The sequence below is a fragment of the Anas acuta genome, chromosome W (genome assembly GCF_963932015.1).
Source record: "Anas acuta chromosome W, bAnaAcu1.1, whole genome shotgun sequence".
Taxonomy (NCBI): Eukaryota; Metazoa; Chordata; class Aves; order Anseriformes; family Anatidae; genus Anas; species Anas acuta.
The window spans coordinates 13,755,791-13,770,087 of record NC_089016.1 but is presented as its reverse complement, the minus strand read 5'-3'; the positions used below and the strand labels follow the sequence as shown (position 1 = coordinate 13,770,087).

The 14,297-nt window shown below is 37.6% G+C and overlaps 1 protein-coding gene across 14 annotated transcripts in view; it reads right to left on the bottom strand.

Moving 5' to 3' along the window:
- Positions 1-14,297, bottom strand: part of LOC137846960 (kinesin-like protein KIF2A) — a 170,854-nt gene that overhangs the window by 54,900 nt on the left and 101,657 nt on the right. For 10 of the 14 annotated variants that reach the window (XR_011090678.1, XR_011090677.1, XR_011090679.1 and 7 more), the window contains 7 exons: positions 12,769-12,859; positions 12,574-12,637; positions 12,090-12,181; positions 11,708-11,850; positions 11,279-11,353; positions 10,647-10,851; positions 7,507-7,617 (listed from right to left, as the gene is read on the bottom strand). Coding sequence is in view for 11 of the 14 variants with exons in the window: in XM_068665093.1 (XP_068521194.1) it covers positions 7,507-7,617; positions 10,647-10,851; positions 11,279-11,353; positions 11,708-11,850; positions 12,090-12,181; positions 12,574-12,637; positions 12,769-12,859 (781 nt within the window). In the remaining 3 variants the exon portion in view is untranslated. The remainder of the gene's footprint in view (positions 1-7,506; positions 7,618-10,646; positions 10,852-11,278; positions 11,354-11,707; positions 11,851-12,089; positions 12,182-12,573; positions 12,638-12,768; positions 12,860-14,297) is intronic. The other 4 variants (XM_068665087.1, XM_068665091.1, XM_068665086.1 and 1 more) reach the window with 1 other exon arrangement.

Genomic DNA, 14,297 nt, shown 5'->3' with positions numbered 1-14,297 from the left:
ATCCATGAAGTTACTGAAGCGCACCTGGGGGACAATGCAGTCATTGGTCCCAGCCAACATGGGTTCACGAGGGGAAGGTCCTGCCTAACAAATTTGATTTCCTTTTATGATAAGATCAAGGGAAGCCATCTGATGTGATCTTTTTGGATTTCAGTAAAGCTTTTGACACAGTTTCCCATAGGATCCTACTGGACAAAATGTCCAGCATACAGCTAGACAAAAGCATCCTACGATGGGTGAGCAATTGGCTGACAGGCAGGGCTCAAAGGGTTGTGGTAAATGGGGCCTCATCAGGCTGGCTGATGGTCACTAGTGGGGTCCCCCAGGGCTCCATTTTATGGCCAGTCCTCTTCAATGTTTTTATAAACGATTTGGATGTAGGACTAGAAGGTGTTTTGAGCAAATTTGCTGACGATACTAAACTTGGAGGAGTTGTTGACTCTGTTGAGGATGGAAAGGCCTAGCAGAGAGATCTGGACAGATTGGAGAGCTGGGCAATCACCAAACACATCAAGTTTAGCAAGAGCAAGTGCTGGGTCCTGCACCTGGGAAGGGGCAACCCTGGCTATATGTACAGACTGGGCGACGAGACGCTGGAGAGCAGCCCCGCAGAGAGTGATCTGGGGGTTGCGGTTGATAGCAAGCTGAACATGAACCAGCAGTGTGCCCTGGCAGCCAGGAGGGCCAACCTTATCCTGGGGTGCATCAAGCATGGTATTGCTAGTTGTTGGTCGAGGGAAGTGATTGTCCCACTCTATTCTGCGCTGGTGTGGCCTCACCTCGAGCTCTGTGTGCTGTTCTGGGCACCACAGTACAAAAAGGATGTGAAACTATTGGAGACTGTCCAGAGAAGGGCTACAAAGATGGTGAAGGGCGTAGAGGGGAAGACATGTGAGGAGCGGCTGAGGTCACTTGGTCTGTTCAGTCTGGAAAAGTGGTCTACAGCTTCCTCACGAGGGGAAGTGGAGGGGCAGGCATCGATCTATTCTCTTTAGTGACCAATGATAGAACCCAAGGAACTGGAGTCAAGCTGCGACAGAGGAGGTTCAGGCTGGATATCAGGAAAAGGTTCTTCACCAAAAGGGTGGTTGGACACTGGAACAGGCTTTCCAGGGACATAGTCACGGCACCAAGCCTGTTGGAGTTTAAGAAGTGTTTGGACTGTGCTCTTAGTTATATGGTCTGAATTTTTGGGTAGACCTGTGTGGTGTCAGGAGGTGACTCGATGATCTTTACGGGTCCCTTCCAATTCAGGATATTCTATGATTCAATGATTCTATGAAAGCCCTGGGGGGAAGAGGGGCCCAAGAAAGCTGGTCTCTATTCAAGGGTGACCTCCTCCAAGCTCAGGAGGGATGCATCCCAACAAAGAGGAAGTCAAGGAAAAACATCAGGAGGTATGTTCATGGATGAACAAGGAACTGCTGACTAAACTCAAACACAAAAAGGAAGCCTATAGGTACAGGCTTCTATAGGTACACTGGTGATAAAAGGAAGGCTAGGGAAACTGTGGGCCCTCTTTCAAAGGAAACAGGCGATCTGGACACCCAGGATATGGAGAAGGCTGAGGGACTCAATGACTTTTTTGCCTCAGTCTTCTCCAGCAAGAGACCTAGTTTGCTCTATAGCCCAAGTCCCAGAATGCAAAAGAGCAGGGACTGGGAGAGTGATGAACTGGCCACTGTAGGAGAAGATCAGGTTCAACACCAGCTAAGGAATCTAAAGGTACATAAGTCCATGGGACCTGATGAGATGCATCCGTGGGTCCTGAGAGAACTGGCAGATGTAGCTGATAAGCCACTGTCCATCATATTTGAGAAGTCATGGCAGTCTAGTGAAGTTCCCACAGACTGGAAGAGGGGAAACATAACCCCCATATTTAAAAAGGGAAAAAATGAAGATGTGGGGAGCCACAGGCCAGTCAGTTTCACCCCTGTGCCTGGCAAGATCATGGAGAAGATCCTCCTGGAAAACACGTTTGGGCGTATGGAAAATAAGGAGGTGATTGGTGACAGCCAACATGTCACCAGTCACCTCCAGGTGATTGACAGACAACCTCATGAAGTTCAACAAGGCCAAGTGCAAGGTCCTGTATCTGGGCCAGGGCAATCCCAAGCACATATACAGGCTGGGTGGAGAGTGGATAGAGAGCAGCCCTGATGAGAAGGACCTGGGGGTGTTGGTTGATAAGAAGCTTGACATGAGCTGGCAATCACAGAATTGTAGGGGTTGGAAGGGACCCTGAGATATCATCAGGTCCAAACTCCATGTCAAGGCAGGTTCCCTAGAGACAGAATCACAGAATTGTAGGTGTTGGAAAGAAATATGCACTTTCAGCCCAGAAAGACAACTATATCCTGGGCTGCATCAAAAGAGGCACAGACTGCAGGTCAAGGGAGTTGATTCTTCCCCTCTACTCGGCTCTTGTGAGACCCCCACCTGGAGTACTGTATTCAGCTCTGGGGCCTCCAATATAAGGACATGGACCTGTTCGAGTGCATCTAGAGGAGGGTCACAAAGAAGATCAGAGGACTGGAGCACCTTTCCTACAAAGACAGGTTGAGAAAATTGGAGGTTTTCAGTCTGGAAAAGACAAGGATCCAGGGAGACCTTACAGCAGCCTTCCAGTACTTAAAGGCAGTCTACAAGAAAGCTGGAGAAGGAACTTTTTACAAGGGCACGTAGTGATAGGACAAGGGGGAATGGCTTTAAATTGAAAGAGGGTATATTTAAATTAGAACCAGAGGGGTTGAAACTTGCCCTGGTTTTAGCTAGGATAGAGTTAATTTTCCTCCTAATGGAAAATCTACCTCGACCCTAGAGGCACAGGTACATGAGTTGCAAGGAAACACAATCACAAAAGGGGGAGGTCTTCTGGGAAAATTGCTGGCAGTCCTCCAGAGTAATGAATACTTTGACCAGGACTAGAGGGGCCCTGCCTCCAGCCAGGGGGAGGAGCGGGACAATCGGGTTTACTGGACTGTGTGGATTCGATGGCCTGGCACACCAGAAACGCAGAAATATAAAGCTTTAGTGGACACAGGCGCACAGTGTACCCTAATGCCATCAGGTCACCAAGGGGCAAAACTCATCTCTATCTCTGGAGTGACAGGGGGATCCCAACAGCTAACTGTACTGGAAGCTGAAGTAAGTCTAACTGGGAATGAGTGGCAAAAGCATCCCATTGTGACTGGCCCAGAGGCTCCATGCATCCTCGGCATAGACTACCTCAGGAGAGGGTACTTCAAGGACCCCAAAGGGTGGGCTTTTGGCATAGCTGTCTTGAACAGGGAAGGAGATTAAGCAGCTGTTTACCTTGCCTGGTCTCTCAGAGGACCCTTCTGTTGTGGGGTTGCTGAGGGTCGAAGAACAGCAGGTGCCAATCGCTACCACAACTGTTCACCAGTGGCAATATTGCACCGAGACTCCCTGATTCCCATCCATAAGCTAATTCATCAACCAGAGAGCCAAGGAGCTCCTGAACACCTGCAGTACATTGATGACATGATCATGTGGGGTGACACAGGAGAAGAAGCTTTTGAGAAAGGAAGAAAATATTCCAAATCCTTCTGAAGGCTGGTTTTGCCATAAAACAAATTAAGGTCAAAGAACCTGCAAAGGACGTCCAGCTGATCCAAAATTACACACCATCTCTTCTGTCCTGAAAGACTGTTGTGTCAAATGGGAGCCCAAAGTCAGTCACAGACTAAACAAACTTAGTGGACACTTTTTATATATATATACACACCTATATAAATATGTACAAAAAGTGGTGATTAATTGGAATGTATTGTAAAGTGTTGGACCGAAGCATGATATAAATGGTATGAAATAAGGGGTAGATATTGTCCTCATTTCAGCTAGGATAGAGTTAATTTTGCTCATAGTAGTTGGTGTGGTGCTGTTTTTTGGATTTAGGGTGAGAATTGTTGATAACACACTGATGTTTTAATTGTTGCAGAGCAGTGCTTATACTAAGTCGAAGACTTTCCAGTTTCTCATACTGCCCTGCCAGTGCAGACTGGAGGCACCCCAGGTGTTGGCAGGGGACAGAACCAGGACAGCTGACCCAAACTGGCCAAAGGGATGTTCCATACCATGTGATGTCATGCTGAACAATTAATATGGGGTAGATGGCCACAGGGGGTAGGGACTGCTGCTTGGGGCTGAGCTGGGCATCGGTCAGTGGGTGGTGAGCAATTGCATTGCACATCACTTGCTTTGTGCATATTATTATTATTATCATCATCATCATCATTATTATTATTTCTCTTCCTTTTCTGTCCTATTAAACTGTCTTTATCTCAACCCACAATCTTTTACTTTTTTTCCCACTGATTCTCTCCGCCATCCCACTGGGGTGCAGGGGGGGTGAGTGATTGGTTGTGTGGTGCTTAGCTGCCTGCTGGGTTAAACCACAACAAAATTCTATGATTTTTGAAGCCTATACCATTCTATGATTCTATGACTGACCTCTGCATAGCTCGCTTCCTCATTCGTAATTCCAATTGAGTAGAATGGAAAAGGTTGCACTACGGAAAGGAATATCTTTAAGACCAGCCATCACCGTTCTCCCTACCAGTATTGCTTATAAGCCAACATCCCATTTAGGACACTCAAGTCTCCAAGTTCCTACTCCCAACCTGGAGGACTGGGCAGTCTAGAACTTCAGTAATGATTGCAGCATGTCAAGGATGTAGCATCTTAAGGATACAGAACTGGTTAAAAAGGACTATTGCATGTAGCTACCCTGCAAAGTTGAGACGATGATACATTATGCTAATATGTAACTCTTCAAAACCAACTTCAAATGATCTTTGAAACTATTAGAGGAGAAGAACTTCAGTGCAACTGCAAGAACTAATAATGTTCAAATCAAACAATTTATGTTGACTGTACATCTCTGTATTTGTTTAGAATGAAGCAGATCCCAGTCATAACTGTCCATGTGGAAGTTATCTTCAAAAAATAGGTTTCTGAATCATATTTTAACCTTATATACAGAGGAGAATGCTCCATCCCTGAACATGTAACTTGTAAAATTGGAACAGGAAGTCTAAACTATGAAAGTCAAAGCTGAATAAGAATTAAGTGTAGAAATTACCAAAGAAATTTTATTCGAACATCCCACTTAGTATGTCAGAAAGTATGTCAGAAAGCAAATGAAAAAGGCAAAATATTTTATACCAGGACATTTCAAGAATCTCTTAATAAGTTAAAATCACAAGTTTTTACTCCATCCTTTTATATGCTTTCCACATTGAAAAATACCAGCATATTTGCAAATGTCTTAATCTATTTGCACATTAGAATATTGGATCAAATCTTTGTCTTGTTAAGGAATTCCTTTACGATAAATACCTCACTGATAAGCAAAATCAGCATAATATTTCTCTGTTGCAATCTCTTTAGTTTATTTTGCCTGTAACAGGCTAAAATATTTTGGAGTAAATAATACCATTATCTATGTGTTACCTTGTAATAGTTGAAACACTACTATACCTATGAAGTTCTTCTATGCTTTCATATTACTTCATATAAAGTAGACCCTATTCTAGAGAACATATCAGTGATCCCTACAGTTAACTGTAGAAACCTGAAATTAAACAATTTATTTTTAAACTATTTTGCAATCATTTTAGAAGTTCTAAGCACCACAGCTAATATTATATCTCAGCTGCAAAAAAGCAGTCACTGAACCCTCAGAATAAGTACTCTTTTAATTTAATAAAAGACCGTTCAACTTTAGCTATTATAAACCATAATGACTTGCCATTTCTTTCCCTGTATATTTTGAGAGTAAAATTTAGCCAGTGTACAAAATAAAACCTAAATATGAATGTGCTTACAAATCAGGCACACCCTGCTAAAGAGCCAGCTGTAAATACCAGAGTGAAAGGCTGAATAAATTGTCTTGATACAAGAGGCAAAGGAAGACCCAGAAGATGGGTGAAGTTGCTGACCATTATCTACTCTTTCCACCACTTGGCCACTGCAGTGCAAATCTCTCCTCTTTCCAGGGAACTGAAAAGAACTAGAGGTAATTCTAGGCTAAAGTATCTCCTACACTTCCCTCAATTCAATATATAATGTTCAGAAACCTGTCAGATCTCTAGACAGGCAGCTTTCTTCTGCATCTATCTAGCTATTGCAGGAATGGGTGCTGCAAATGTGAGAGCTCAATTCAAAGAATAGTAAAGATGTACTGTAGGTTCATTTTCTTAATTGCAATATGACTGTAGTTGTATAAACAAGAAAAATAATTCAGTCATATTTCCACTCAGAGGCGATTCTTTTCCTTAATTCAGAACTATATTGAATATAAAATAAGGAACATGAACTTTATCAGGAATTAAACACCCATAGATCATGGGTTATTCTTGATGGCATTCTTATGCATTTAAACAGGAAACATTATTAAAAACAGGAAACATTATTATAATTCTATGAGAAAAGTAATAAATAAAAAAAGCTTCAGATTTTTCAGAACTTCATGAAACATTCACAAATATTAATTCTTCTATGTACAGAGAGTAGTTCCCACAAGGTTTGCTTTCCAAATTTTCTTCAGTATTGTGGATACATTAGCTAGAGATGCACAGTTTAGCTTTCTGATCCTGAATTTATGAAGTCATGTCTCAGTGGAAAGAAAACAATCCTGTATTTTCATTAGAAAACTGAAGAAGAATAAAAGATTAATTAAAAAAAAATGCTATTTTACCACAATTTTCAAACTAGAACCATACCTAGCAGCTAGGCTGCCCTAACACCATGGTTTTCATGCTGTGAGTCTGCAGATTTCTGTGGCCTGTAGACTAATTCCAAGGAGTCTGTGAAAAGTAATACAAACAAGCCTAACAGCATTCACCATAGAGAGTTTGCATTTCCATAAGGGTAGAATGTTATGGCTGGACAATTAAAAACACTGGAAATCAATGCTTTTATCTGTCTTTTCTACCTGACAGAAGAATTCCGCTTTTCAGACCAATGCAAATGCACACTTATAAAAATACAAAACTATTCATCCCACCTATCTCAGCTATGGTCCCCTCAACAGCCTAAAGCATATTCTGATGCCTTTGATACCAACTCTAAATTTACTTTTGTCATTTAAAGACTCGTCAGTATACTTCCAGTTTACACCATCTTTTGCAAAATTATGATTCAACAAACAATACTCTCATACAATTAAGACATTAAAACCAACAAACAATAAAAACCCAACAACACTAGTCTAGAAGTGTTTCCATCTAGGTGCCTAACTAAAAAAGAACAATAAGAAAGGCCAATAAAAAGTAGAGGAGGGAGAAAATTATTTGAGACACTTCTTCTGAAAGACTCCCTCCAAATATAGTGGTTTTTTTTAATTTTTCTCTCCTTCTTTTCTTATTTTAAGCTTAACAGATTGCCAGCAGTGAGTGACCAGTTCTTAACATAATATCCTGTATTCCTAGATTCTTTTTTCTTTGTAATTGTTAAAACATACAGTTAACTAAACAAACTTACCATACAGGTACGGGAGTTTTCTCCTATGAACGAATCTCTTAACACCTGAGTAAGCTTACTTGCTCTGAATGGTGTATGAGGTTTATTTCGGCCTAAGGCTCTAATGCACTCCTGAAAGAACAAAGAGGTTGATATTTATTCACCCCATGTTAGAGAAAAATGCATAATACAAATGAAATTCAAAAATCAGATAATACATGCTTTATGTTGCTGTCCTCTAACATCAATGTTAATGTTTAATTTAACATTAAAGCTTGGATTCAAGAAGTGTTAAGCTTTTTACCTCTCATTAAGTTCAGTAGAGAGGTAGGAATGTAAAGGAATTTAGGCACCTAAAACTTTTTCAGTCTCATCCAAAATATTTACATGTATTGTATCCAACAACAAATTCAGTGTTTATGTTATATCTTCAGACTATCAACTATTTCTGACTATCAGCTGCAGAAGCCTGAATGATCTATATCATCCACCAACAGAAGAAATGTGAATGGTAATGTGTTAGTTAACTCTATCATTTAAAAGCAATAGCTTTGATTCTGGCTCTACCACTAACTTTCATTACAGCTCAGATGAAAACAGCAATGCCCAAACTTTCTGAAAGCTTCCACAGGTCACAAACATAGCAAGTATAGCTCTACATTGATGTTGTCAAGTAGACACTTGAAAACATAAGCAATTTCCTGTTTTAAAATATTTATCATGTGAAAAAAACAGGGTTAATGTCTCTTCTTTCACTCATAAGAAGAGTATGAGCCTAAACTAATATTTACAACTAGTTAGAGACTTCCAGTGAGAAATACTGTGCAGAAATACTATGAAATTACTATAGAAGTTATAGAAGCGACTGTAGCAGCAGTATAAGAGTACTATCCACCATCATTATAACCTTAACATCACTTCTGCCCACTCAGAGTCCAAAAATCTGCTAATAAATTGCTTCTTACATAAGAAAGTTTAAATTTAAGCTTTTGAAGTTTCCTAGAAACAGGTTCTTACAAAAGCCAGGCCAGAAACCGTGGAATGATAATCCAAGAAAACATTGCAACTGTGAAACAGCATAAAACAGAACTAAAAAAGGGTTCAGAATAAAACTGCCATGATACAGAACAGAACAAACACAATGGCAAATTGGCTTTAACTAAAGTGATTATTTAAAAATTCACCAGCTGAATTTTATAGAATGGACACAGCTCAGGTAAACAGAAAGACTGAAACTTGTTGAATGCGAATATTACTTACAAATGCTAAAAAGAACTCAATACACATAAGTGAGCAAGGCAGTGCATTCCTTGAAATTTTTGAAATTTTTGTACATTACTACTATACTTACATAAAGAAAAAAGTAGATTAGACAGGAAGAGGGACAACAGATTTTTAATGCGTGACATTACAAACTAAAACCAGTAACAAACGTATACGTTGAATTGCAGGCATGGCAACCAACATGTTTCATTATGATATTGTAATTTACTGTAATGATTTTTAGTTTGCTCACTCCTGGAAAAATTAGAATTGTATTGTCTCCTTAATAGTAAAACGATTATGGGAGGACACTGCCAGCTTCTAAATTAATAGAGTTTTCAACTAGTTTTTCTTTTCATCACAGCTCAGTAAACCAGGTAACAAAATGACAACACTAATTCCATATAGAGACATTATAAAAATAACTTCTTTTACCAAAAACCTGAGTGGGTTAAGACAGGACTGACATCCACATGTGAGTAACAAGTCTTGGATTAGCACCAAAGGCTACTCTTCAGAACATACTAGTTTATATTCAAAAGCTTTGAAGTTATTTTCAAGTTGAAATTAAATGGAAAAAGCTGTGTAATGATTTTGGAGATAGATGAAAAATGGAAAATTATCATCATTGTTAAACAGTTATATCTTATCGTACTGCTGTTTAGACCTCTGCAAGACCTCCACTTATTTTTATTTCCCCTTCTCCATATAATTTAGATCACAACCACCAGTACAGCAGCAGCAGAACTTCTCACTATAATTAAAAAGATGAGTTGTATGAAAAAAATGTTTGAGTATTGCACTGAAGATACTAACCAACACAAAATCAGCAAGTAAATTAAATACACATGAAAAAAAAAGTGATAAAAGTCAACACAATGTTGCTTGCATTATTTATTTAGATGTGAAATGAAAACAGGACACAGTTTTGGAACTGCTGCTTCCAATTTTTCTACATGCCATACAATTTTGTAATGACACATTACAATTTTGTGGTGTTTTGTGGGATCTACTTACAGGCAGATAAAAGTCTTCTCTCAAGTTTATATTGGGGATAATACAATAAGCACAGAGACTTTGGGTTTAGATTCTTTATATAAAAGCGCAGTACTAGTGCAGAGAGTACTAAACCTAAGCAAAGCTAACCAACAATAGAGATAAGTTCTAGGACATTCAAAATTACTGTTTCCCCAACTGAGACCAAATAATCATTTTCACTATTTAGACCGAACCTCTTCAGAGCATTATAAAACACACAAACACAAAGCACATTTAATATTTACATGATATTTCTTAGCTCTCTTGATGTTTTCTAGATTAATGTATGAAAATCCATAAAGCAACTGTATCAGACAATTTGTTATGAAGAGCTATCAAAAATGGATCCCAATTTTCAAGGGTTAATTTAATCTATTTGTTACTTTTCTGGATATATTGCTGTTGTGTTGTGTTCAGTGAATTAATTAACAGCAGTAAATAAATATGTCATAAAGGTTTTTTTATATATTTTTTTAAATATATATACATATATAAATAAACACATGTACACACACTGAGATCAGAAAGAATATTTCCAGTTAGTATTTCAGACCTTGAGTACCAAAGTAAGTTAACTCTCATCCCCATTTAGGTGTTTATCAGAAAAGTCTTCACATTCAAGAACTGGGATTTATTTTTATTTTTAAACTACATAAAAGTTGATACCACAATGTTTCTACTTGGTAATTACCAGATGTTCCTTCAGGCATTTAAAGGAAAAATCAATACATTATTTTACCTGTCACATCAGTAGACAATGTAGACAAGCAAAGCCTGCAGAAACACTCGTTTTAATAGTCATTGCTATTATATGTAGAAGGTTTCCACTTACACAAACTCAGTGGAAACATTTCAGTTACCTTGAGTGCTAAAAGGCTCTTGTTAATTTCAGCACCTTCCAGCCGTGTCTGTCTGTCTGCACTGGAAGTATCTGCTCCTCTTTCATTTCCAGCCAAATCAATCAGAGAAAATTTACCATGCAATTTCCCTTTCCTTCGGAGAATAATCTGAAACACTGCATGGCTTCGAGATGAGTGTGCATTTGCAGATGTCTGACCAGATGTCCTTTGAACAAAAGGAGAGAAGGGCAGGACATATGAAGATCTGAAGGACCATACATGTTAAACACACTACCCTCAGAACACTATTTTTTTCAGAGCAGTGTCCTGTATCTTCTTACATATGTTGACTGTGTCTAACATATTGATGGACACTTGAGATATAACCCTAATAATCTGATGTACACAGTACAGTTATACCCGTTTCCATCTCTTCAAACATAAATGGAAGATTTATAATATTTTACCTTCCCATTAATCATAGAATCATAGAATGGCTTGGGTTGGAAGGGACCTCATAGATCATCTAGTTCCAACCCCCCTGCCATAGGAAGGGATGCTACCCACTAGATCAAGTTGCTCAGGGCCTCATCTAAACATTAAAAACAAGAATAACGAGATTTTCAAAGATTTCAGATCATCAGAGAGCTTACACATAAAATGCTGATTGCATTTTTGTCTGATGAGGCAGCAGTCCATGCAAAAGGCTAATTTTAAAAACAATGAAGCTGAAAAATAAAAAAAAGTTTCATGCTTAACCTCTGTTACTATGTATAAGGCCTTTTTAGAACAAAACATCTGGTAGTATTCCAGATTATAAACAATGTGAATTTTATCCAGTAAAGTGGTTACATAAATGCATGCAGTTCATATCCTGTAGAAAAATCAGTTCTTATTTCTCTCTAGGAGACAGAGAAACTCTTAATTCAAAAGGCAAGCAGATTTATTATTTGCAGCCAACACCATCAAGAAAGCACACTGCATAATAAAAAGCCATCGATATGAAGAGACAAAAAAAAACTCAAGAGATGTTATGATTCTTTAATTTACAATGAAAAGCTTGTAGAAGCTATGGGAGATACCTGCAGCTGTTGCCTATTTCAATAAACTTAAGAACATCTTCAACACATTTGACTTCCCGTTCCTGTAATCCCACCACCTGGACTTGCTGTTTACCATCTTCTAACACTCTTAATTTTGTCTTCCTGTTCAACAAGTCAAAAACCTTGGAGGGTGGGGGTGGGGGGGAACAGAACAGTTAAAGAGGAGTTTTAAAAGACACTTGTTTCAAATTCCATATCAAAATATGCAAAGCATCCCATGCAAAAATATGATTGGAAGAGAAGTGTAAAGAATTATTTGAAATAAAGCTTTTGGTACAAAAAAAGGAAAAAAAATCTATGTAACAAGATCACAGTCTTGTTTGTGAAAAAACACTTCCTCAGAAAAAGATCTGGTACTTACCTTACCACTATAAATCTCAAAAAATGTTGCATACACTTGAAGTTCTAACTTCTTATAGTTTGGCTTCTTTAGCATTAAAAAGACATCTCGAGCTGTGAATATATTTCCAAAATAAAAAGAAATCTAGTTAGCATAAACCTGTTAATATATTAATAGTACATTATACAGCATCTCTCATAATTTGCAAGTATAACAGATATGGTCAGTCAAAGAAGTCTAAAACACTGAAGTTTAAACTGCCGTTGGAAGATGAAGAAGACCCCAAATGATAAACTCAATCATCAGTTTTATTACATTTTAAAATTAATCTATATATACATTTACTTTACCATGTAAAGACTACACATCTAGAAACTACTTTTTATGTTACTAAAGCTCCACTGTAATGCAAAATACGTAGACTCTTATGTCTGTACAATAGGGAGTCAAAAATGTATCGACCTCAATTAATTTGTAAAAAGCCAACAGACCAATAAAGTCTCACCTGCAAGTGCATATATTCCTTTTGAACAGTCTTGGTTCTTTCCTGAAAAGTCACCACCCATAGTCTAAATAAAAAAAATAAAATAAAAAACCACACAAAAAATACACAATAAAAATCACAAATCTGTAGCTTACATATTTGTTACTTATTAAAATTTAATTAAGTGTATTGTTGACGTGTAGAAGAAATACTTACATGGGTTTTTCCACTTCCTGTTTGCCCATATGCAAAACAGGTGGCCATTCCCTTTTCAAATATGGTCTCCACTAATGGTCGAGCTGTAAACCTTAAATGCAAAAACACAGTATGGAAAAGCTGAAATACTTTAAAATGTATAGTGTCCATGTGGTAGTGGCCATAAGTGACAAAACTGGTTCTGTACTTTGAGAGGTCAAAGAACATCTCCAAATTAATTCCTGAACCAAAGAGGCTAACACAGCTCTAAGGCATTAAAATATCCTAAACAATTAAACAAAAGCTACAAGGTGTCTCCCATTTATTTAACAACAACAACAAAAACAAACAAACAAACAAACAAAAAACTTGTTTTAATAATGCAACACAGCACAGCTTACTACATGGAGTCTGCAGTTCCCTAAAGAACCTAAAGGACATCACATTAGAAGATACAGAACTAGGACAGTAGAATAGATATTTAGGTTTTGCCAATACTATTTTTTTTTCTTTTTTTTCCTTTTCAAAACAGCTTTTAAGATTAATTTTCTAAGATAGGTGGCCAAAACAACATTGCATTTCTTAATATCTTGAGAACATACATACACTAAGAAAAGGATAAAGAAAACATAACCAAACTCATCAGAATAGAAGAATCTAGTGACCCCTGAGGTATTATTTGATATGTCAAAAATATTTTCCCAAAGTATCATTTTTCTATTTTAAAGCATTAACTTCTACTTTAAAAAAACACATAGAGTTATTGCTCCTACTTCTAGCTGCTTATCAACGTTACTTCATGAAAATCTCAAAAATCAAAGGGTAACCTAATGGAGTGTTATCTCTATTAAATAATGATGGTAAGAGTCTCTGCAACAGTCTCTCTTTCTAAACTTCCTCCAGGTGTTTACTCATAAAATATGTTTAATGACAGAAAAAGGAATGATTGCTTATAGAAACACTGAGATGTTACAAGCTCCTATCATTCCACTTTGCAACAAACACAAAATTTACAAAAACAATATGGGTAAAAAACAACCTGTTCAGCAGCCAAGGGTTATTCAAAATGTAACAGAATAATCTTTTTTTTTTTTTTTTTTTTTTTTTTTTAATCAGAAATGCACCAGATGACTCCTGATCAGCCTTAGTATTTTTTTTTTTAATTTCCTCCAAGCATATACTTTTGCCCTCAAGATGATATTCCCATATTTCTGTTTGTTCTTTTTATATTTGAAATATAAATTTCAAGAAACTTATCCACCTAATAAGCATACTCCATTATCTCTGTTTAGTTGAGTTTGAAATAATTTACTGTGATTTATAAAAAAAGGGACTTATGATTGTATTTTGCCTTATTTTAAAAGATATTATCCAGACAATTTTTCATAAAGCATTATACAACTCCAAATGGTACCAAGCCTGAAACAGTCTAAATTTCCTTCTACTGCAACCATTGTTTGCAATCTTGATCTTCCAAAAATTTAAACTCTTTTTCTCCTTTAAATATTCAAAATGCATACCCATGCAAACTAGCATGATTTTTTTTTTAA